The sequence below is a fragment of the Microtus ochrogaster genome, linkage group LG1 (assembly GCF_000317375.1).
Source record: "Microtus ochrogaster isolate Prairie Vole_2 linkage group LG1, MicOch1.0, whole genome shotgun sequence".
Classification (NCBI taxonomy): Eukaryota; Metazoa; Chordata; class Mammalia; order Rodentia; family Cricetidae; genus Microtus; species Microtus ochrogaster.
The window spans coordinates 10,685,160-10,700,949 of record NC_022027.1 but is presented as its reverse complement, the minus strand read 5'-3'; the positions used below and the strand labels follow the sequence as shown (position 1 = coordinate 10,700,949).

Genomic DNA, 15,790 nt, shown 5'->3' with positions numbered 1-15,790 from the left:
GGAGAGAGAGGAGTGGCTACGGCCAGGAGTCTTAGAATTCTGGCCAAGGTCTAAATAAAAAAAGAAATTAATTGAAGAGAAAAAATTCTTCATGAGTTATAATTCAGAAAGTGGGTGGGCTTAGCAGTAAGGATTGTACAAGCAATTGCAGAAAGGGGGTTCTTTCGAGGTCATTTAAGTATGCATCTCATTAAGGGGACAGTCATTCCTCATGTCTTCTTAAGATGCTTTACGTGCATCTTGAGAATATAAACCGGGACTTTCTCCTTGTCTCCTCTTCTAGACAAGAGACACTCCTTCTGTCTACACCAAAGTGTATTATCAGTTATTGCCAAAGTCATTTGCAGAGTGGGTTACTGGCCAAGGGACCGTGGAGTTTATGTCAGGGGATGTCACTGCACTGATAGTCCTAGGTCTCAGAGAAGTCTCCAGATGAGGAAGGCACCTTTTGTCAGCAGTGAAAAGGCTATCAGCGAGGAAGCTAGCATTGATAAGCATGTGTCGCAAAGAAGCAGCTGCCTGCAAATGGCCCCCTTTTATCCCTTTTCTCTCTGCCTAGCATTTTCCTCTCAAAACCAATTCTTCAGGAGGCACCAAAGCTTTCCTGCTACTTGTTTCTGTAGCCTAACACTATCCCAGCTGAGCCATGTGGGCCTCATCGTTACCAGGACACAAGCAATTGATAGTCTACTCAAAGACTATGGCCCTCAGCATCAACTAGCAGGGCGAGATAACCCCGAGTTCAGTAATGACACACATCAGGGACAACCAGCAGCCTTCTAATTGGACGTAAGGACGGTGCAAGAGGAAGGAATTCAGGCCTGGGACTGTAAACCTAGCCAATTATCCATGTCTGGTCATGGACCCTAGAGAAGGGCCTACTACATTTCTTTCTGTTTCTGTATATTTGTCTTAATATCATATGTTAAACAAAATTTATATTACACCCATGGGTATAAAATGATTCCATCTGTCCGTTTCTGGAGTTTCTGCTCTGCTCGATCACGAGTCTCACCTTTTTCATACTGCTAACTTCCAAAATTGCTGGAGTAATATTAGCATGCATTTTTTTTCTTCAAGGTGAATCAGGGCCTTGAATAAGCAGGGCAGCTAGACACGTGCTCTATCTCTGAGCCAATTTTTCTGGGCCACTAAAGAAATATTTTGAGATAAGCTAAATTGTGCAGGCTAGCCTGGAACTAGTAATTCTCCTGCCTCAGCTGCGAGAGTAATTGGGATTGTAGGGGTGTACTGCCACACTGGACATGCATGCCACGATTTATAACTGAATTGAATATCAGAGGTTCTCTTTTATATGCCTCACAGATATAAAATTTGTGAGAGTGACATTGTCCAGGGCACCGAATGAGAGGAAAATGTGACTACGTGCTGGACCCCGATGTAATCTGTGTAATCCAAGTCTAAGATGCAGAATTTGAAGAGCAAATGCATACCTATGCCTGCGCTATTCAGCTTTGACTGGACTGCGGACCACTGAAGCATTGCTATAGCTCATACTCCCAGGCCAGGAACACACTATGCCTCTGCTCTCTGTGGCTTTTCCTGGCCCATATTCTTGGTCTGTGGTGAACAGGATTCACCTTGGGTCTTCAGAGATGGGAAGCCTGGTTGAGTTATAGACCAAAGGGAGCGTCATCATGTGTCTTCTAAGTGAGGTCATGGGTATGACACAAAACAGAGCTGACGTCTTCTCAGAAGCTGCTTGGGAAGGGCACAAGAGCCCTGATGAGTGTCCTGGTATCTGTATTGTAGAGAATGGAAGTGCTTCAGATTGCAAAATGTCGCAAGAGCTGTTACTGGGTCCTGCCACAAAAAAAGCCCAGAAAGATGAGCAGGTACCTCAGGGTCGAGCAGCAACACCCCTGACAAGTGGCCCCACTGAAATATTTGTTGGAAATTGAACCTCAGGTATCATATTCATCTACTTGCTAGATGAGCTAATTCCACTCCATTTGCGTTTCACTAAGCATTTTCCAGAATTGAAGGTTTTATTTTGGTTTGATGTTATTTGTTTCTGAAAGTGACTTCTCTCATCGCTGTGATGAAATACCCAAAGAAGCAGCTGAAGGAAGAAAGGATTGTTTTGCTTCTTGGGTTGGGGGATGCAGACTATCACGGCAGGGAACGTATGGGATGGGCAGCACCCTGGTGGTGGGAGGACAAGGCTCCTCACTCACACCTTGTGTGTCGGGGGCGATCGTCCGGTCTTGGGATGGTTAGTTTGTCACTTGATACAAGCAGGGATCATCTGGGAATAGGGGGCTTCGGCTGAAGAACTGGCTCTGTCAGACTGGCCCGTGGGCAAAACTGTGAGGAGCAAGCCAGTAAGTGGTACTCCTCTATGGCCTCTGTTTCAGTTCCTGCCTTAAGCTCCTGCCCTGACTGTCCTCATGGTGGACTATAAAATAAAAGATGAAATGAGCCCAAGTTGCTTTTGGCTTTTTTTTTTTTTTTTTTTTTTTTAATCACAGCAATAAAAAGGGACCTAAGATAAGGCCTAACCAGGGCTGGGCTACAATTTAAAAGGCCTTCCCAGGAGCAGCCACTTCTTCCAACTGGGCTCCCCATCAGTACCCCGGGTGGGAACCAAGTGTTAGAACACAAGGATATGTGAAGGGAAGGTTCACATTCAATGTGACAATAATGACAGGTTTGGCTTGAGCAATTCTTAAAAGTAACTAGAGTTTCATTTGGGCTCAAGTGAAGCACTTCTTTTTCCTCAAAGGCAAGCCATGTCTTCAGCATGTCCAATGGTTGCTATTTTTCCGTTTGTTACCTGCCACACAGGAGTCAACATTAAAATTATTTCCTAGTCCACCAAGGCAGCTTATCATTCCACGGCAGAAAGGGGGCTAGATTTTATTTTCTTTGTGTGGGAAAGCGAAGTCCTGGCTTCCCTCAAAGGCCTCTGCACACTTATTTGAGTTCTGTGGTAAACTCCCCTCTTCCGTATTTTGAGCGAGAGTAAGATGCCATGCAGAGCTCCTGGGTAGCACTTGGGAAAAACTAGAGGCACCTGGAGTTTTCCCTCCTTGTCTCATTTTATTTTGTTTGTAAGCAATGCATGGATGGTTACCCAGTCTGCACAGAGCCGGGTCAGAGTGAAGGTAAGTTATCTAAAGGCAGACAATCTGAGTTCCAAGATGAGCGCCTGACTCTCAGCTTTCCTGTGCTTTCTTCGTAAACCGGCAAGCTATGTGTGTACAACGCTCGCTGCAAGAATGCGTTACGGGGTGGCAGGATCGAATGAGCTAAGATGAGGAAAGTACTTTTTGATTCTAACAGGCCCGTACAGATGTATACAAACTAGCACACGTGTGCTTCCTGGGCTTATGAATAGAACTGTGGGGGAGATTATGGAGCACTTCTGCTGCTGGTGGTCGCCTTGGGTAAGCACAGTCAGGAGGAGGTGTCTGACTGAAAACTCACAGTGAGCCAGGGAATGCTTCATTCTTTAGAGTGGAAATCCTGGAGTAGAAAAGAGTGTGTTCTGCCTAGCCATCTCTAGATGGTGCACACGCACACACACACCCATGTGGTATTGTCCCCTAGGTGACAAAAAGAATGCCATTGTCTGTCGCCGTTGCTCAGCTTTTGAACATGAAGGTCATCTCTCATCCTCAACTTCAGGACCATCTAGGGAGGCCCAGTATTCCAACACTGATGATGGGTTCTCTGTGAGGGGCTCTCTGGGTCTCAGCTGCTATCATGGACCATAGACCAGGCTGAGCAGCCACCACCAGGAGGAAGAGGGTACCTGAGCTCAGGCCTGGCCATGTCACCTGTCTGGTACCCCAACTCACAAAGACAGACACGGTTAGAACATTCTGTGTTCTTTTGTTTCTCCATCACCGTGTACAAAGTGTTCCCCCCAGCTGGGGCTTAGAAGTCTCTCAGGGGCGTGGTCTCTGTAATTAATCAACTGTTTCTTTTTCCTTCCTGTTAAAGGGGTTGTAGGGCTTCACAGTTGTGACCATTCTGGACAATGGGGCCTGGTGACGGAAGCGGTCAACTATCATTTCTTCTCGGAAAATGCTAGGATCAGAATGGGAACAAAGAGAAAAAAAAAACGACAAATAATTAACATGAAAACAAATATTTCATCTTTTATGAAATAAATGATACACAGAAATAGAAAGAAAAGATGGGGTAGAGAATAGCAGAAGAGGAGGCTAGGAATGACCACCCCTGTTTTGCTTCCTGTGCCGTGTGCCTTGCCCTGTCTTCTGAGAATGTTTCTTAGATTTGTAGCAAATGCTTAGGAAAGAGGTGGACATAGACGGATTAAAACACTGCGGTAAGAAGTTCGTAATAGAAGGACCCAGGAGATAGGTCCGCCCCGGGAGAGAGGAGGGCATTTGCATGATGTCTGCTTGGAGGCAGTGGCAAGGGAAGGTGGATGGAGAACACAGGAAGGCAGGCACCTGAGCTTGGGGCTGGTGAGCTAGAGAAACAGACACAGGCTCCGGACAGCCACTGAACTAAGGAGCGGGGTGTGGAGACTGCATTTTGGTGTCTGCCCTGGATTGAAGCTGTCTGCTTGCTCAGCTATAACCTCCCTGTGCCTTAGTTTGCTGATCTGTACAGTAGGAATAAATCTATCCTACCAAGCTTTTCCTAACAATTAATGGAAAGAAAACTGAAAATATGGACTGCTATGAAGATAAGGTTTTATCCCTTGGGTTACCACCCCAGATCAGGATTGGTGTGCATCATACCAATTATTCTGAACAAACCCATGAGCCTTCTATACATAAATGTGCCATGAGGTTGGTTATATACATACACCACAAGGCTTGTATGAAGCAAAAAGTCAGGGAACCACTGTGAGAAAGTAACCCCTACGTAGCTATGCAATCTGAAGTAGCTTTATATTTGGGCTATAGTGAGCATGCTATTGTATGTATGCATCCTTTCAAAACCTGTGTTGTAGAAAATGGCACAGCTTCTGTGCAGGCAACAGTGTGCCTAGAGTAAGGACCACACAGAGAACAGCAGACTCTAATGAAAATAAGAGTTGAGAGACGTGTTTGCACACCTGTTCCTTCCTATCTACCTCAAGCATGTGCCCATCTCCTCCTTGGGCATCTCCCCTCATTGTCTCTTTCTCCTCTATTCTGCATCCTGGCCCCATGTGCATTGGAAGGCACTTGGAGTTCACTGTGTCTGACTTGAGATTCAGAATGGAGGCTCCTTTTCATGCATCCTCCAAAGTCTCAGCAATTAAAAATCTCAGGTTGGCCCTGAAGTCGTCTATGACGCAAAGATCCCTGGAAAATGCGCAATCCCTGACCCCAGTTTTAAGAGTTGTCAGCGATTCCCTCTCCTGTGCCTGCAATAGTCCTCCACCTGGCAGAAATCCTTCCCTCTACTGATGCTACCAGAATCCAGATGATATAAGGTTAGGAAAGAGGCTGAGAAAGTGGAAGTTGAGTGCCGAGAGTGACTGCTTCCTTCAGAAGCTCGGAAGTCAAAAGAAGGAGAGGAGAAGAGGAGAAAAAGAGGATGGCAGTTTGGAGGGGTACACTGAAGGCTACTGACCTGGATTTTCTCTAAGCACCTGGCCAGTCACTAAGAAGTGAGCAGAAAGCCGGACGGTGGTGGCGCACACCTTCAATCCCAGCACTCGGGAGGCAGAGGCAGGCGGATCTCTGTGAGTTCGAGACCAGCCTGGTCTACAAAAGCTAGTTCCAGGACAGGCTCCAAAGCTACAGAGAAACCCTGTCTCGAAAAACAAAACAAAACAAACAAACAAACAAAAAGAAGTGAGCAGAAATGGAGAGGGTTCAGAGTTGAAAGGGAAAGGTGAGTGCACACCTTCCTATGGGGAGGAGAAAGAACCAGTGATGGTTTGGTTGGGAGAAGGCTGGAGTAGCAGAGGAAACAGCGCAGCCAGTTTGGATGGCCCAGGTCTCTACAGGGACATGGGGAAAGGACTAGAAGGTTAGGAAAGGCTCGGTTACAGTCACTCCAGAGACAGGTGTAGGCGGCTAAAAAAAAAAAAAAAAAAAAGGAACAGAGAACAAAAGCACAGAAATTATACAGCGGAGCCAGAGATGCCAAAGCTCCCAGATAATGAGATGCTCGGAACAAAACACAACAGGAAACATGCATTAGACCACACAGACACGAACAGGAGGGGAAGCCGCTCACGGGAGTCCTTACCATGGACAGCAGGCAGACACATGGCTTTACCCTTGCCTTGGAAATTTTCAAAATGTGTTTACATAGTGCTACAAAAATGTCAATGATATCAGAATGGGGACTGCATGGAGGAGAGCTTTGAATGCCGGCCTTCCTGCTAGAAGCATCATCTTTATGTCAGTGCAGAGATATTTTAAATTTACACTCTCCCTTTCCCTCTGGACTGTGCTGTCTCAGGCTAGAGCACCTTCCTCAGGCACTGAAGGTTTCTGTGTGGGCTGACTGTGTGCTGTAGGCTGGGCAGAGTGGAGCTAACAAGCAGTCCCAAACTGAGGGAAACACTGGTCATTGCCACTCCAGATTAAGAGCCTCAGACAAGCCACCTACAAGGATTCCATGTCCTCAGTCTGGGGTAACAAATGACATACATTTATTGTGTGTGTTGGGGACAAGTGATGGGATGGGAACAGAGTTGAATTTTTCTCTCTGGATACAGAGCAAAGACAGAGGTTTATCTGAAAGACAAAAGGAGCCTTTTGCCCCCTCTTGGATTGTCTGCTTATGTAGCAGTGCGGATGTGTGGGAAGGTGTTACAGCAACAGGATGTCTGGGTAAAGCCTCACACAATCGAGGTTTAAGAGGATTGTGACAGAGAGGGGTGAAAAATGCCTGCATTTGCTCTAATGAGAGTCTTTTTGTTGGAAATGGAAATCATGAACCAGACCCAGTCAGAATTGTTTACCTCCACTCTTGTATCCTGATAGGTATAAGGATATATCTAATGGCTGGCATTGTTTCTTTATGTTCTTCATATGCAACAAAATTGTCATAGTTTCAGTGCCTGCCAGCCTTGCTTTCAGAAATGGACTTGGAACATTTGGCATGTGTCTTGACATTGACCTTAGCAATGATATCTTGGATATCCCACCAAAAGCTGAGGCTCCAAGTCAAAAGATAGACGGGAATGAAGCAAATTTAAGTCACTGCAGAACAAGCAAACAGTAAGATGAGAAGGCAACCTATGGATTGGGAAAAATACTGTGACCTATGTGTTTTATAAGGGTTAACATTCAGGATATACAAAAAAACCCATGCAACTCAGCCACAAAAACCCTCAAAGTAAAGAACCTGCATAGACATTCTTCAAAAAAAGATGTAAAAAGAAAAAAAAAGTGTGAAAAATGTTTCAAATCACTAACGACCTGAGGATGTAAATAAAACTCAGTGAGATAGCATCTCACACTCATTAGGATGACACGACTCTCATCAAAAGGAGAAAAGACAGGGAACATGGGAGAGACCGGAGAAGAGAGCGTCTTTCACAATGTTGAAGGGAATGTAGATTGGGGCAGCCATTGTGTAAATCAGTATGAGAAGCCCTGGGCATGCAATAAATGAAGTTCAAAGATGATCCAGCAATCCCATTTCAGGTGTATATGCATCCAAGGGTATGGAAACTGCTTCAAAGAGACATCTGTATCACACGTTCATAACAGATAGCCAAGATAGGGAATAACCTAGGTGCCTATTGATGGATGAATGAGTTATGATATAACTATACATATCAAAATCCCCCCTTGAATATTCTTCAGTCTTATAAAAGAGTCTGAATATTATATAAAGAAAATTTTGACATATGCAAAAGCATGAGCAAGCCGAGAAGGCATTATGTTAAGTGAATAGTCTAGAAATGGAAGACAAATATTGTATGATCACACTTAATGTGAATTTATATTTAAAAAAAACCCAAATATACAAAGGCCGAGAGCAGTGGTTAGAGAAGATGGATGACTGGCAGGAGGAAGTGGAGAGATGTAGGTCAGAGGATAAGCACGGCAAGAGCTAAGAAGTCTGGAGATCTAACACAATGTGAGGGCTATGGGTAATAATAGCACACTGCATTGGAAACTTGGTTCTGTGAGCAGATTTTAGTTGTTCTTGCAAAACAGAGATGAAAGTTATATTAATCTGTTTGACTATATAACCATTTATCTATATAGGTATCCTATAACACCAAATTTCTTTAGATACACACAAATTTCTATTTTTTAAATTATACATATAGATACTGAGATCAGAAAAAAAAATGTCTTGGAAGCAAATTAAGTTGAGTCCGAACTATTAGCCTGAAAAGCACTAACTTCCTGTTGAGTTGTTCAGAACTAGATGGCTGGATATTCAACATGGTTTGTCAAACCAGAAATTTAGATATGCTGATAACAAACGCTGTTAGTTGGTCCCTTTCCTCTCCTTTAATGTTGCGCTTACAGAAAAGGCTTGAGAGATGTGGAGCACACAGGCCTGAGGGGGCCCTTTCCACCCTCCTAAGACTCTCTTCTATCTTTGATGGGGCTGCAGTCACATGACCCTCCAATTTCTCAGGCCAAGCAAGTCCTTCCCTTCCAAGAGTCACTCCTTGAGGCAATTCTACTGTGAGATCTTCTTCAGCACCCCACAAGCCCTTGCAGTTTGTAAGTGCATGCCTCAATTTCCTTGTGTGGGAAATGCGGTTGGTAAGAGCCCCTTCCTAATTCGGTACCCAGACAGTAACAGCAACTGAGTGTAAAGAGAGATTATGCTGTTATGGTTCTGAGTATGCATCCTTCGCTGACATTCCTGTCGTGTTCAGTCTCTTGCTTTCTCCTTGTGAACAAACTGTGCTCCTATGAGTTGCAGAGGTCATTCAAAAATGAAGCAAAAATGGATGAGTGAAAAACCAAATGAACAGCTAGGCGACCCTCTCCTTGGATGCAGTTCCCATTTCCAGCTACTGCTTTCCAGAATATTCCTGTCCTTGGAAAGAAAAGCTCTACTTAATGGTCACGTGCTAGTCTCCATCCTCAGAAAGCCCTTCCTAGCCACAGAGCGCAGATTCCAGATGCCAGCACTATAAGATTATAAGATAATGACATCTCAGTGACATTAGCCTGCTTCAGGACTCCCACGTTATTCTATTTCTTCAGTGACGTGTAGTTTTTGTTGTTTATTTTGGGACAGGACCTCATGATATAGGCCTAGATGGCCTGCAAATCTCTATGTAGACCAAGCTGCACTTGAACTCATTGAAAGATATGCCAGTCCCTGCCCTCCAAGTGAGTGCTGGGATTAAAGGCATGTGCAACCATGCCTGGCCCTCCTGTGCTCTTCTTAAGTGTTTATGTCGCAATTCTGGATTTAAGTGTGGGGTATGCACATTCAGTGCCTGGCCCAAGCGGAGATGAATATGTGATAAATGGAATATTCTCCCACTGAAGGAATGTGGTGGAGAGAGAAGAGTAGACTTAGGGGAGGGCCCCCAAACAGCTTGTTGGCTTGCGCAGGCTCGCCTTAGCCTCTGTGCACCTGCCATGTCAGAGCTGTGTAGTCCTTTCTATCCAAGGCCAGGACTTCCACCCAGTGCTTTCAATTTGAGGTATCATGAGAACGGTGCCCTGCCTCTCGCTCCCGATTCTCAGCAAAGAGAATCCCCTACTCTTTCCATCCACTGCTTTCTCTTTCTTTCTTGTTTTTGAAAAAAATTAATATATATTTATTGTTTTTATTGAGCTATGCATTTTTCCCTCCTTTCCTCTCCTTTTCCCTTCTACCCTCTCCCATGGTCCCCATGCTCCCAACTTACTCAGGAGATCTTGTCTTTTTCTATTTCCCATGTAGATTAGATCCATGTATGTCTTCCTTAGGGTCCTCTTTATTGTCTAAATTCTCTGGGATTGTGAATTGTAGGGTTTTTTTTGTGTCTAAAAGGCACTTATGAGTGAGTACATATGATATTTATCTTGGGTTATCTCATGCAATATGCCTTCTGTTTCAATTTGCAAAAACGGACATTTAAAATATGTGTGAGTTTCAACATATTTTTTTCTTTATAAAAAGACACTTACAGGAAGCAAATTAGTGGCTCTTGGTGCACACACTAGGTAGCATGCAGCTTTGATATCAGCAGATTGATGATGTATGTGCACAACTGGGGGGTCTCAGAGGCGAAAGATACTTTCTCACAGTGTGCTCTGAATAAGATCCTTAAGGGACCTCCATGAGCACTGTCAACAGGACCATTAACCTGCATTTTTTTTTCCAAGCCAATTCTGAGTAAAGTTCCCCTCAGTAGGAAAATGAACTGCTTTCTTTTTTGGACCTGGCACTCCATTTTTCTTAAGCACTGCAAATTTACTCTTAGTATTTAATTGTTCTTTAATGGAATAACCATAATTATCATTTCTCTCTAATGTACGTGAGCAAACTGAGTAATAGGATTCCCACTTACCGGTTCATCTCCGAATCTGGTGATGGGGTTGTTGATGGAATATTAGAATTTGTTGGGTGGGTGGCTGTGAAATGAACCTTGCCGGTGTATCCTGGAATATTCGCCCCGCTGATGCCAAGAGTGAGAAGAAGGGCAAGGAGGGAGAGCAAAATAATGATTTGTGAAATTGTCATAGTAACTGGACCCAAATATAAAAAATAGGAAAGAAGATAAAGGAGCTGTTTCTCCTTTATAAGATTCAGAGTTTGGGGATACAAACAGGGCAGGAGGCACAGCGATGCACACATGGACAGATAGGCAACATCTCAACTCTGGCACTAAAATTCTTACTTTGAGTGTATTCTCACAATTGTTTAAGTGTGTCCAGGCTGACCACTGACCTCAGCTGCATACCGAAGATGACGAAACAATGGCCCTGCGCCACACATAACTTTGCAAACTCTGGTGTCAATAGAGACACATAAATTTCTAACACTCGCGATGTTTTTGGTCAGATGTATTTCTTCTCACCATAGGATTTCATATCCTTGATGTCAGACACTTTTCTGAAAGTCTGCATTGACAGTATTTGTAAATCCATGTGGTAGCTCCCCATTGACCTGTTTTATAGCACCACTGCCCCCTGGTCCGTTTCCTCCTCTTTCCCTGCTAGGGACTGAGTGGGAAAACAAAACGCTGGGGAAGGCTCTGTAGTGTACACCTCTCCAGTAAAGGCAGACAACCATCAACCTAGACTGATTTAACTCAGTCATTCAGAAAAACATTAGAAATCCCTAATATGCTTGTCTCAATAACATTCAAAATGGTTTACCGAGGTGGCTGGCTTCCCAGGAGGAAGGAGAGGGCGCAGCACAGGGCCTCACAAGAGGCTCAAGCCTGAGGGCTGCTTATAACATGCCATCCTAACTGCTACGAACACAGGAAAAGAGGAGCAAGAGTTGACTGTACACCAAAGAGCATGGGCACACTGCAGGTTACCATGGCCAGGGCTGACGGCCCTCAGCACTGCTCTCTCTGCCTGCTGCCGCTTTATAGCAGACAAATTACAGCCACCATCGCAAACACAGCCGAGTTGCAACTTTTTAGCTCTATGGTTTGTACCTCCCTTCTCTGAGAACTTTCTCTGAAAGCATGATACCCTAAGCTTTTTTCTTATTCAAAATTTAATCTAAAACTAAATACAGGGCTACTGAATACAGTTGGAGGTCTCCTGAAGGAGAAAGGTACTTCTGTGGATGTGCTGGCTTTGTCCTTTCCACACATCCAATGCACCAAACCAAACCTTCCCCGGGAATTATTTATCCTTATAGCAATTTTGCAAGGTGGAGCTTTAGGACGGTTGCTCCTTATTATGGACTATATCTTAAACGTCCTCTGAAGGTCCTCGTAGTAACAGATTTATTTTTAGCTTGGGGTACCATTAGAAGGTGGTAGAGCCTTTGGGAGATAGGGCCCATAGAAGGGCATTTAGGTTACTGGGAAAGTGCTCCTTAGGAGCACTTAGGAGGTTGCTGGGAAGTGCTGTTTCTCTGTATCCTGGCTGCAAGGTGAACAGAGTTCTCTGGGATTTGCTACTCCCATGGAATACTGTGCCACCACAGACCCAAAGTGACATAGCCAAGGACCCAGGTCAAAACCTCTAGTGCCGTGAGCTAAAACATGTATTTTTTTTTCTTTTCATAGTTGATGTCTTATTGGAGGAATTTTTTCTTATTGAAAGAGATCTGACTAGCACATTCCTTAAAATGTCAGGTGACCGGAAAACAAAAGATGCCAGGGATACAAGTGACTCTGTAGTGTCAGGGGGAAGGAAGAGGCCAAGGATTCCCCTTCTCAGTTCTGGGACCTGGGGTCCGGAAGACTGTCCTTGAGCGTCAGTGTCTCAGCCATGACATTAGGACTTGGGGCACAGTCACAAAATTTACGTGGTAACTTCTTGATGTTCTTCCTATGCTGATGATGTTTAGTATCAGAACGTCAGGGAAAAATTGTGGAGCTAGCAGGAAGTCGCTCTGTGAGACGTCTTTTGAATGGGCTGGTCTGTGGCTATTGGCGATGGCTGACTGGCTTAACGCTAATCAAGTTGGGGACAGTTCCACACTTAATATCGAAGGAAAAATCACATCAAGAGCCACAGGTCAGAATAAACAGTAGGAATAAATGGATTTTCAGAGGCCGGGAAAACAAACAGCTAAAGACAAGGCCCTGCCCTGCGAAGGTTGAGAGCCCCGCTTCAGCAAATCTGACAACCCCCTCACCACCTGTGGGATGGTACCAACCATAGGGACAGCTCTGTAGGCCCCAACCCAGTCAACTGCCATTGAAAGAACAGGGACAAGACAATTAAAAAAATAAAATATTTACAAAACAGAAGCTTCCTAGGTGAGAATGCAAGATTTATACAGCACACACAGCTGCAATGACTTGCAGGCCATTCCACACACTGAACTCTCCTTAGCTGTTTAAAATATGGTGGTGGGTGATAGGTGGTACCAACTTCCAATATTCATTCTGACTAAATCATGAATGGCGGGGCCTGGGAATCCGGGCTTTTTATAGTTTCTCAAAGGCTCGAGAATGGGGCGAGACTCAGGAATCCGCTGTAAAGTGAAGTTGTGAAGTCTGTTAGAAGGGCTTGGATGAGTGGATGAAAGCTGCCAAGTTCTGGGAAGTGTCCCTTGGGATTTCTCGGGAGTTTCTTAAGTGTAGCTGTAAGGTGGAGAGGTACCCGAGATGAGGCCAAACTACTGGTGTGTGTGTGTGTCTTCCCCCAAGCATTCTTTGAAGCTTCCATGCATGTTACCAAGGAAATCCCCTCCATCTGGGTGACAGGTTTTTTCCACTGCCTCTGAAACACCTGCAGAAGTAAAGTGCTTCTAAAGTTGGAGTTCTTAGCCGGGTAGCTAGGAAGTCAGAGAGATGGACACAGGCATGCTGTCAATCACGAGGTGCTTCATTAAAAAAAAAAAATCCATGCAGCTCTGTGAGCCTATGCAGCTTGAAGACTATTTGCTGATCTTGACTGGCAGCTGTTACATTACACAAAGGCTGCTCTATGATGCACCTTATCTAATAATGACGTACTATGAACTAGTACTGCTTAGGCTGGGGACGAATTCAGCTGCACAATAAAGTGACACATATTTGAAAATGAAAGTTCTCACCCACAGTGCCGCCAAATCTATTTCCCTTAACCCTGGTCTACAGGGACATCACAAGAGAGAGGGCATATGTGTCCTCTTGTGATATAAGGGCCTAGATGCACTTGCCATATAAGTACAACCTAATATAAAAAGATGACTCCCTGGGACACCCAAGCTACTTCTGGGAGGGGATTGTTTTGTTCAGCTGAAGGAAACAAAGCCATGAAAGGATCTGAGACAATGGAAGGGACCTCTACATTTGCTGAATGCCCAGGGGACTCTATCTGCCCACGCAAAAACAGAGGAGCATTGGCAACCCAAGGGCGCTGATACTACCTTTGTTTCTAGTTTCTCGGTCTGGATCACAGCTTTTAGCCCCAATGCCTTCATGAACCAGGGTTTTGTTTTGTCTGAATCTTTTGTTGGCTAAGTTGACTATTGATTGTTTCATCACAACAAGTCACAATAAAATAAAAATTTCATGATTTTAGAACATAAATCAGCAATACTAGCAAGCTTCCTGTAGAAGCCCGCTGACTGCTGTGCTTCTAGGTGTGAGAAGCCATGACCACTTCTTCATAATTATATACACACATCATCTGTACTTACAGGTTAACAAAAATAAGGGGAAATACGTTTTAAAGTGAAATATAAAATGAGGAAAATATATTCTACATCTAGAATGGGGAAAGTCATGTTGTGTGTAGCCTATATGTATTGCCTACATGGTTAAAGATTTCCTTACACACACAAGTTTCCCAATACACTATAGACTTAATTAATATTCATTTGCATATAACAAATTCTCTTTTAAATGACTCCTAAAATTTAGGCAATTTTCTCCATAATCTTATTCCTTATATTGTATCATGTACACGCTTTATAGGAAAGAATAGACACAAAGTAATATTCTTTGAGTCAAGCAAACTTCAAGTGGCAGGACTGGTCCCATCCAGAAAAGCGTGGGCATCAGAGCTCATGCAGTGGCCTGCATGTGAGAAATTCTGGAAGGCCAGGAGGATATCATATATATACATATGTCATTTCCCTGTGGTACTGGGTACTAAACCTAGGGCTTTATGCATACTAAACATGTTCTCTGTTGCTGAGCTGTAAACTCAAACCCATCCATTTAAAAACATCTGAAGGCTTAAAGAACTGAAGTGGGCAAAGACCATAGTGGCAAAGAAAGAAGACAGCCAATGAAACATTTAACTTTAGGGCCTCTCTGACCAGCTGGGTGACCTGAGACCCAGTTGAAAACTAACTCCCCCCAACCCTATATACCCACGGCCTGAAACTTCCTAAATAACCCAGGCTGACTTTGAAGTCCTGCCTCTTCTTCCATAAGCTTCCCGAGTGCTGGGCCTCTAGATGTGGGTCATCATGTTCAGATCATCTCACACTTTTATTTTATTAAAAGATTTAACTTTGCGTAAAAATTAAAAGATTTTTATTTGTGATGTTTCTTTGCATGTCTTTTGTGTGTTTATGGGCATGTGAGTGCAGTGGCCACAGAGGCCGGAAGGCAGCACTGGATCCCCTGAAACTGGAGATGCTCACAGTTGTGAGCTGCCTAATATGGGTGCTCAACTCAGGTCCTCTGGAAGAGCTGCACATGCTGGTAACCATTGAACCATCTCTCCAGTTCCACATAACCACTTGCAATGGGAACTTCCTGAGCCATCCTCATCTTAACTGTCCCCTACCTAGTGCCATTGCTTTCTCTGAAGAGCCATGGGGGCCACGTGGTGCAGGTGAGGAGCTATCACAACACGGCTCATCATATGCAGAATCAAAAACAGGAACTCAGACGTGGAGCGAGGGGAGGCAGCTCAGGTCAGTCAGGGGTAGTGGATGAGGAAGAGGATGGGCCCAAAGGATGAAAGGAAGGGAAAGCCCAACACACAGGCAGAGGAAGAGGAAGGGAGAGAGGCATCGGAGCGGTGACCGATCTGTTGTTTCCATTCACTGCTTTGTGATGACATCTGGTCAAGGGCCTTTTTTCTGAATGCCTCAAGATTTGTTTCTCCCTTTTCAGGAGTTTTAATTTTACTACTATTATTGCTATTTCACGGACATGGTTTTTCTCTGTCTTCTTTACTCTTCACACCTTCTCTTTCCAAGGAGATAAAGCACAAAGTTTTCCTTCTAGGCAAGGATGATTCCCGAGAGACAGCTCCATGCCAGACACAGACACACTGTTGGTTGTATGTTA

At 44.4% G+C, this 15,790-nt stretch overlaps 1 protein-coding gene across 2 annotated transcripts in view; it reads right to left on the bottom strand.

The window, feature by feature from the left end:
* Window positions 1-3,846: 3,846 nt before the first annotated feature.
* Spata48 (spermatogenesis associated 48) overlaps window positions 3,847-15,790 on the bottom strand; it is a 43,367-nt gene continuing 31,423 nt past the window's right edge. For both annotated transcript variants that reach the window (XM_005359202.3, XM_013350754.1), the window contains 2 exons: window positions 10,430-10,537; window positions 3,847-4,056 (listed from right to left, as the gene is read on the bottom strand). In XM_005359202.3, coding sequence (XP_005359259.2) covers window positions 3,936-4,056; window positions 10,430-10,537 — 229 coding nt within the window. In that variant the 3' untranslated portion in view covers window positions 3,847-3,935. The remainder of the gene's footprint in view (window positions 4,057-10,429; window positions 10,538-15,790) is intronic.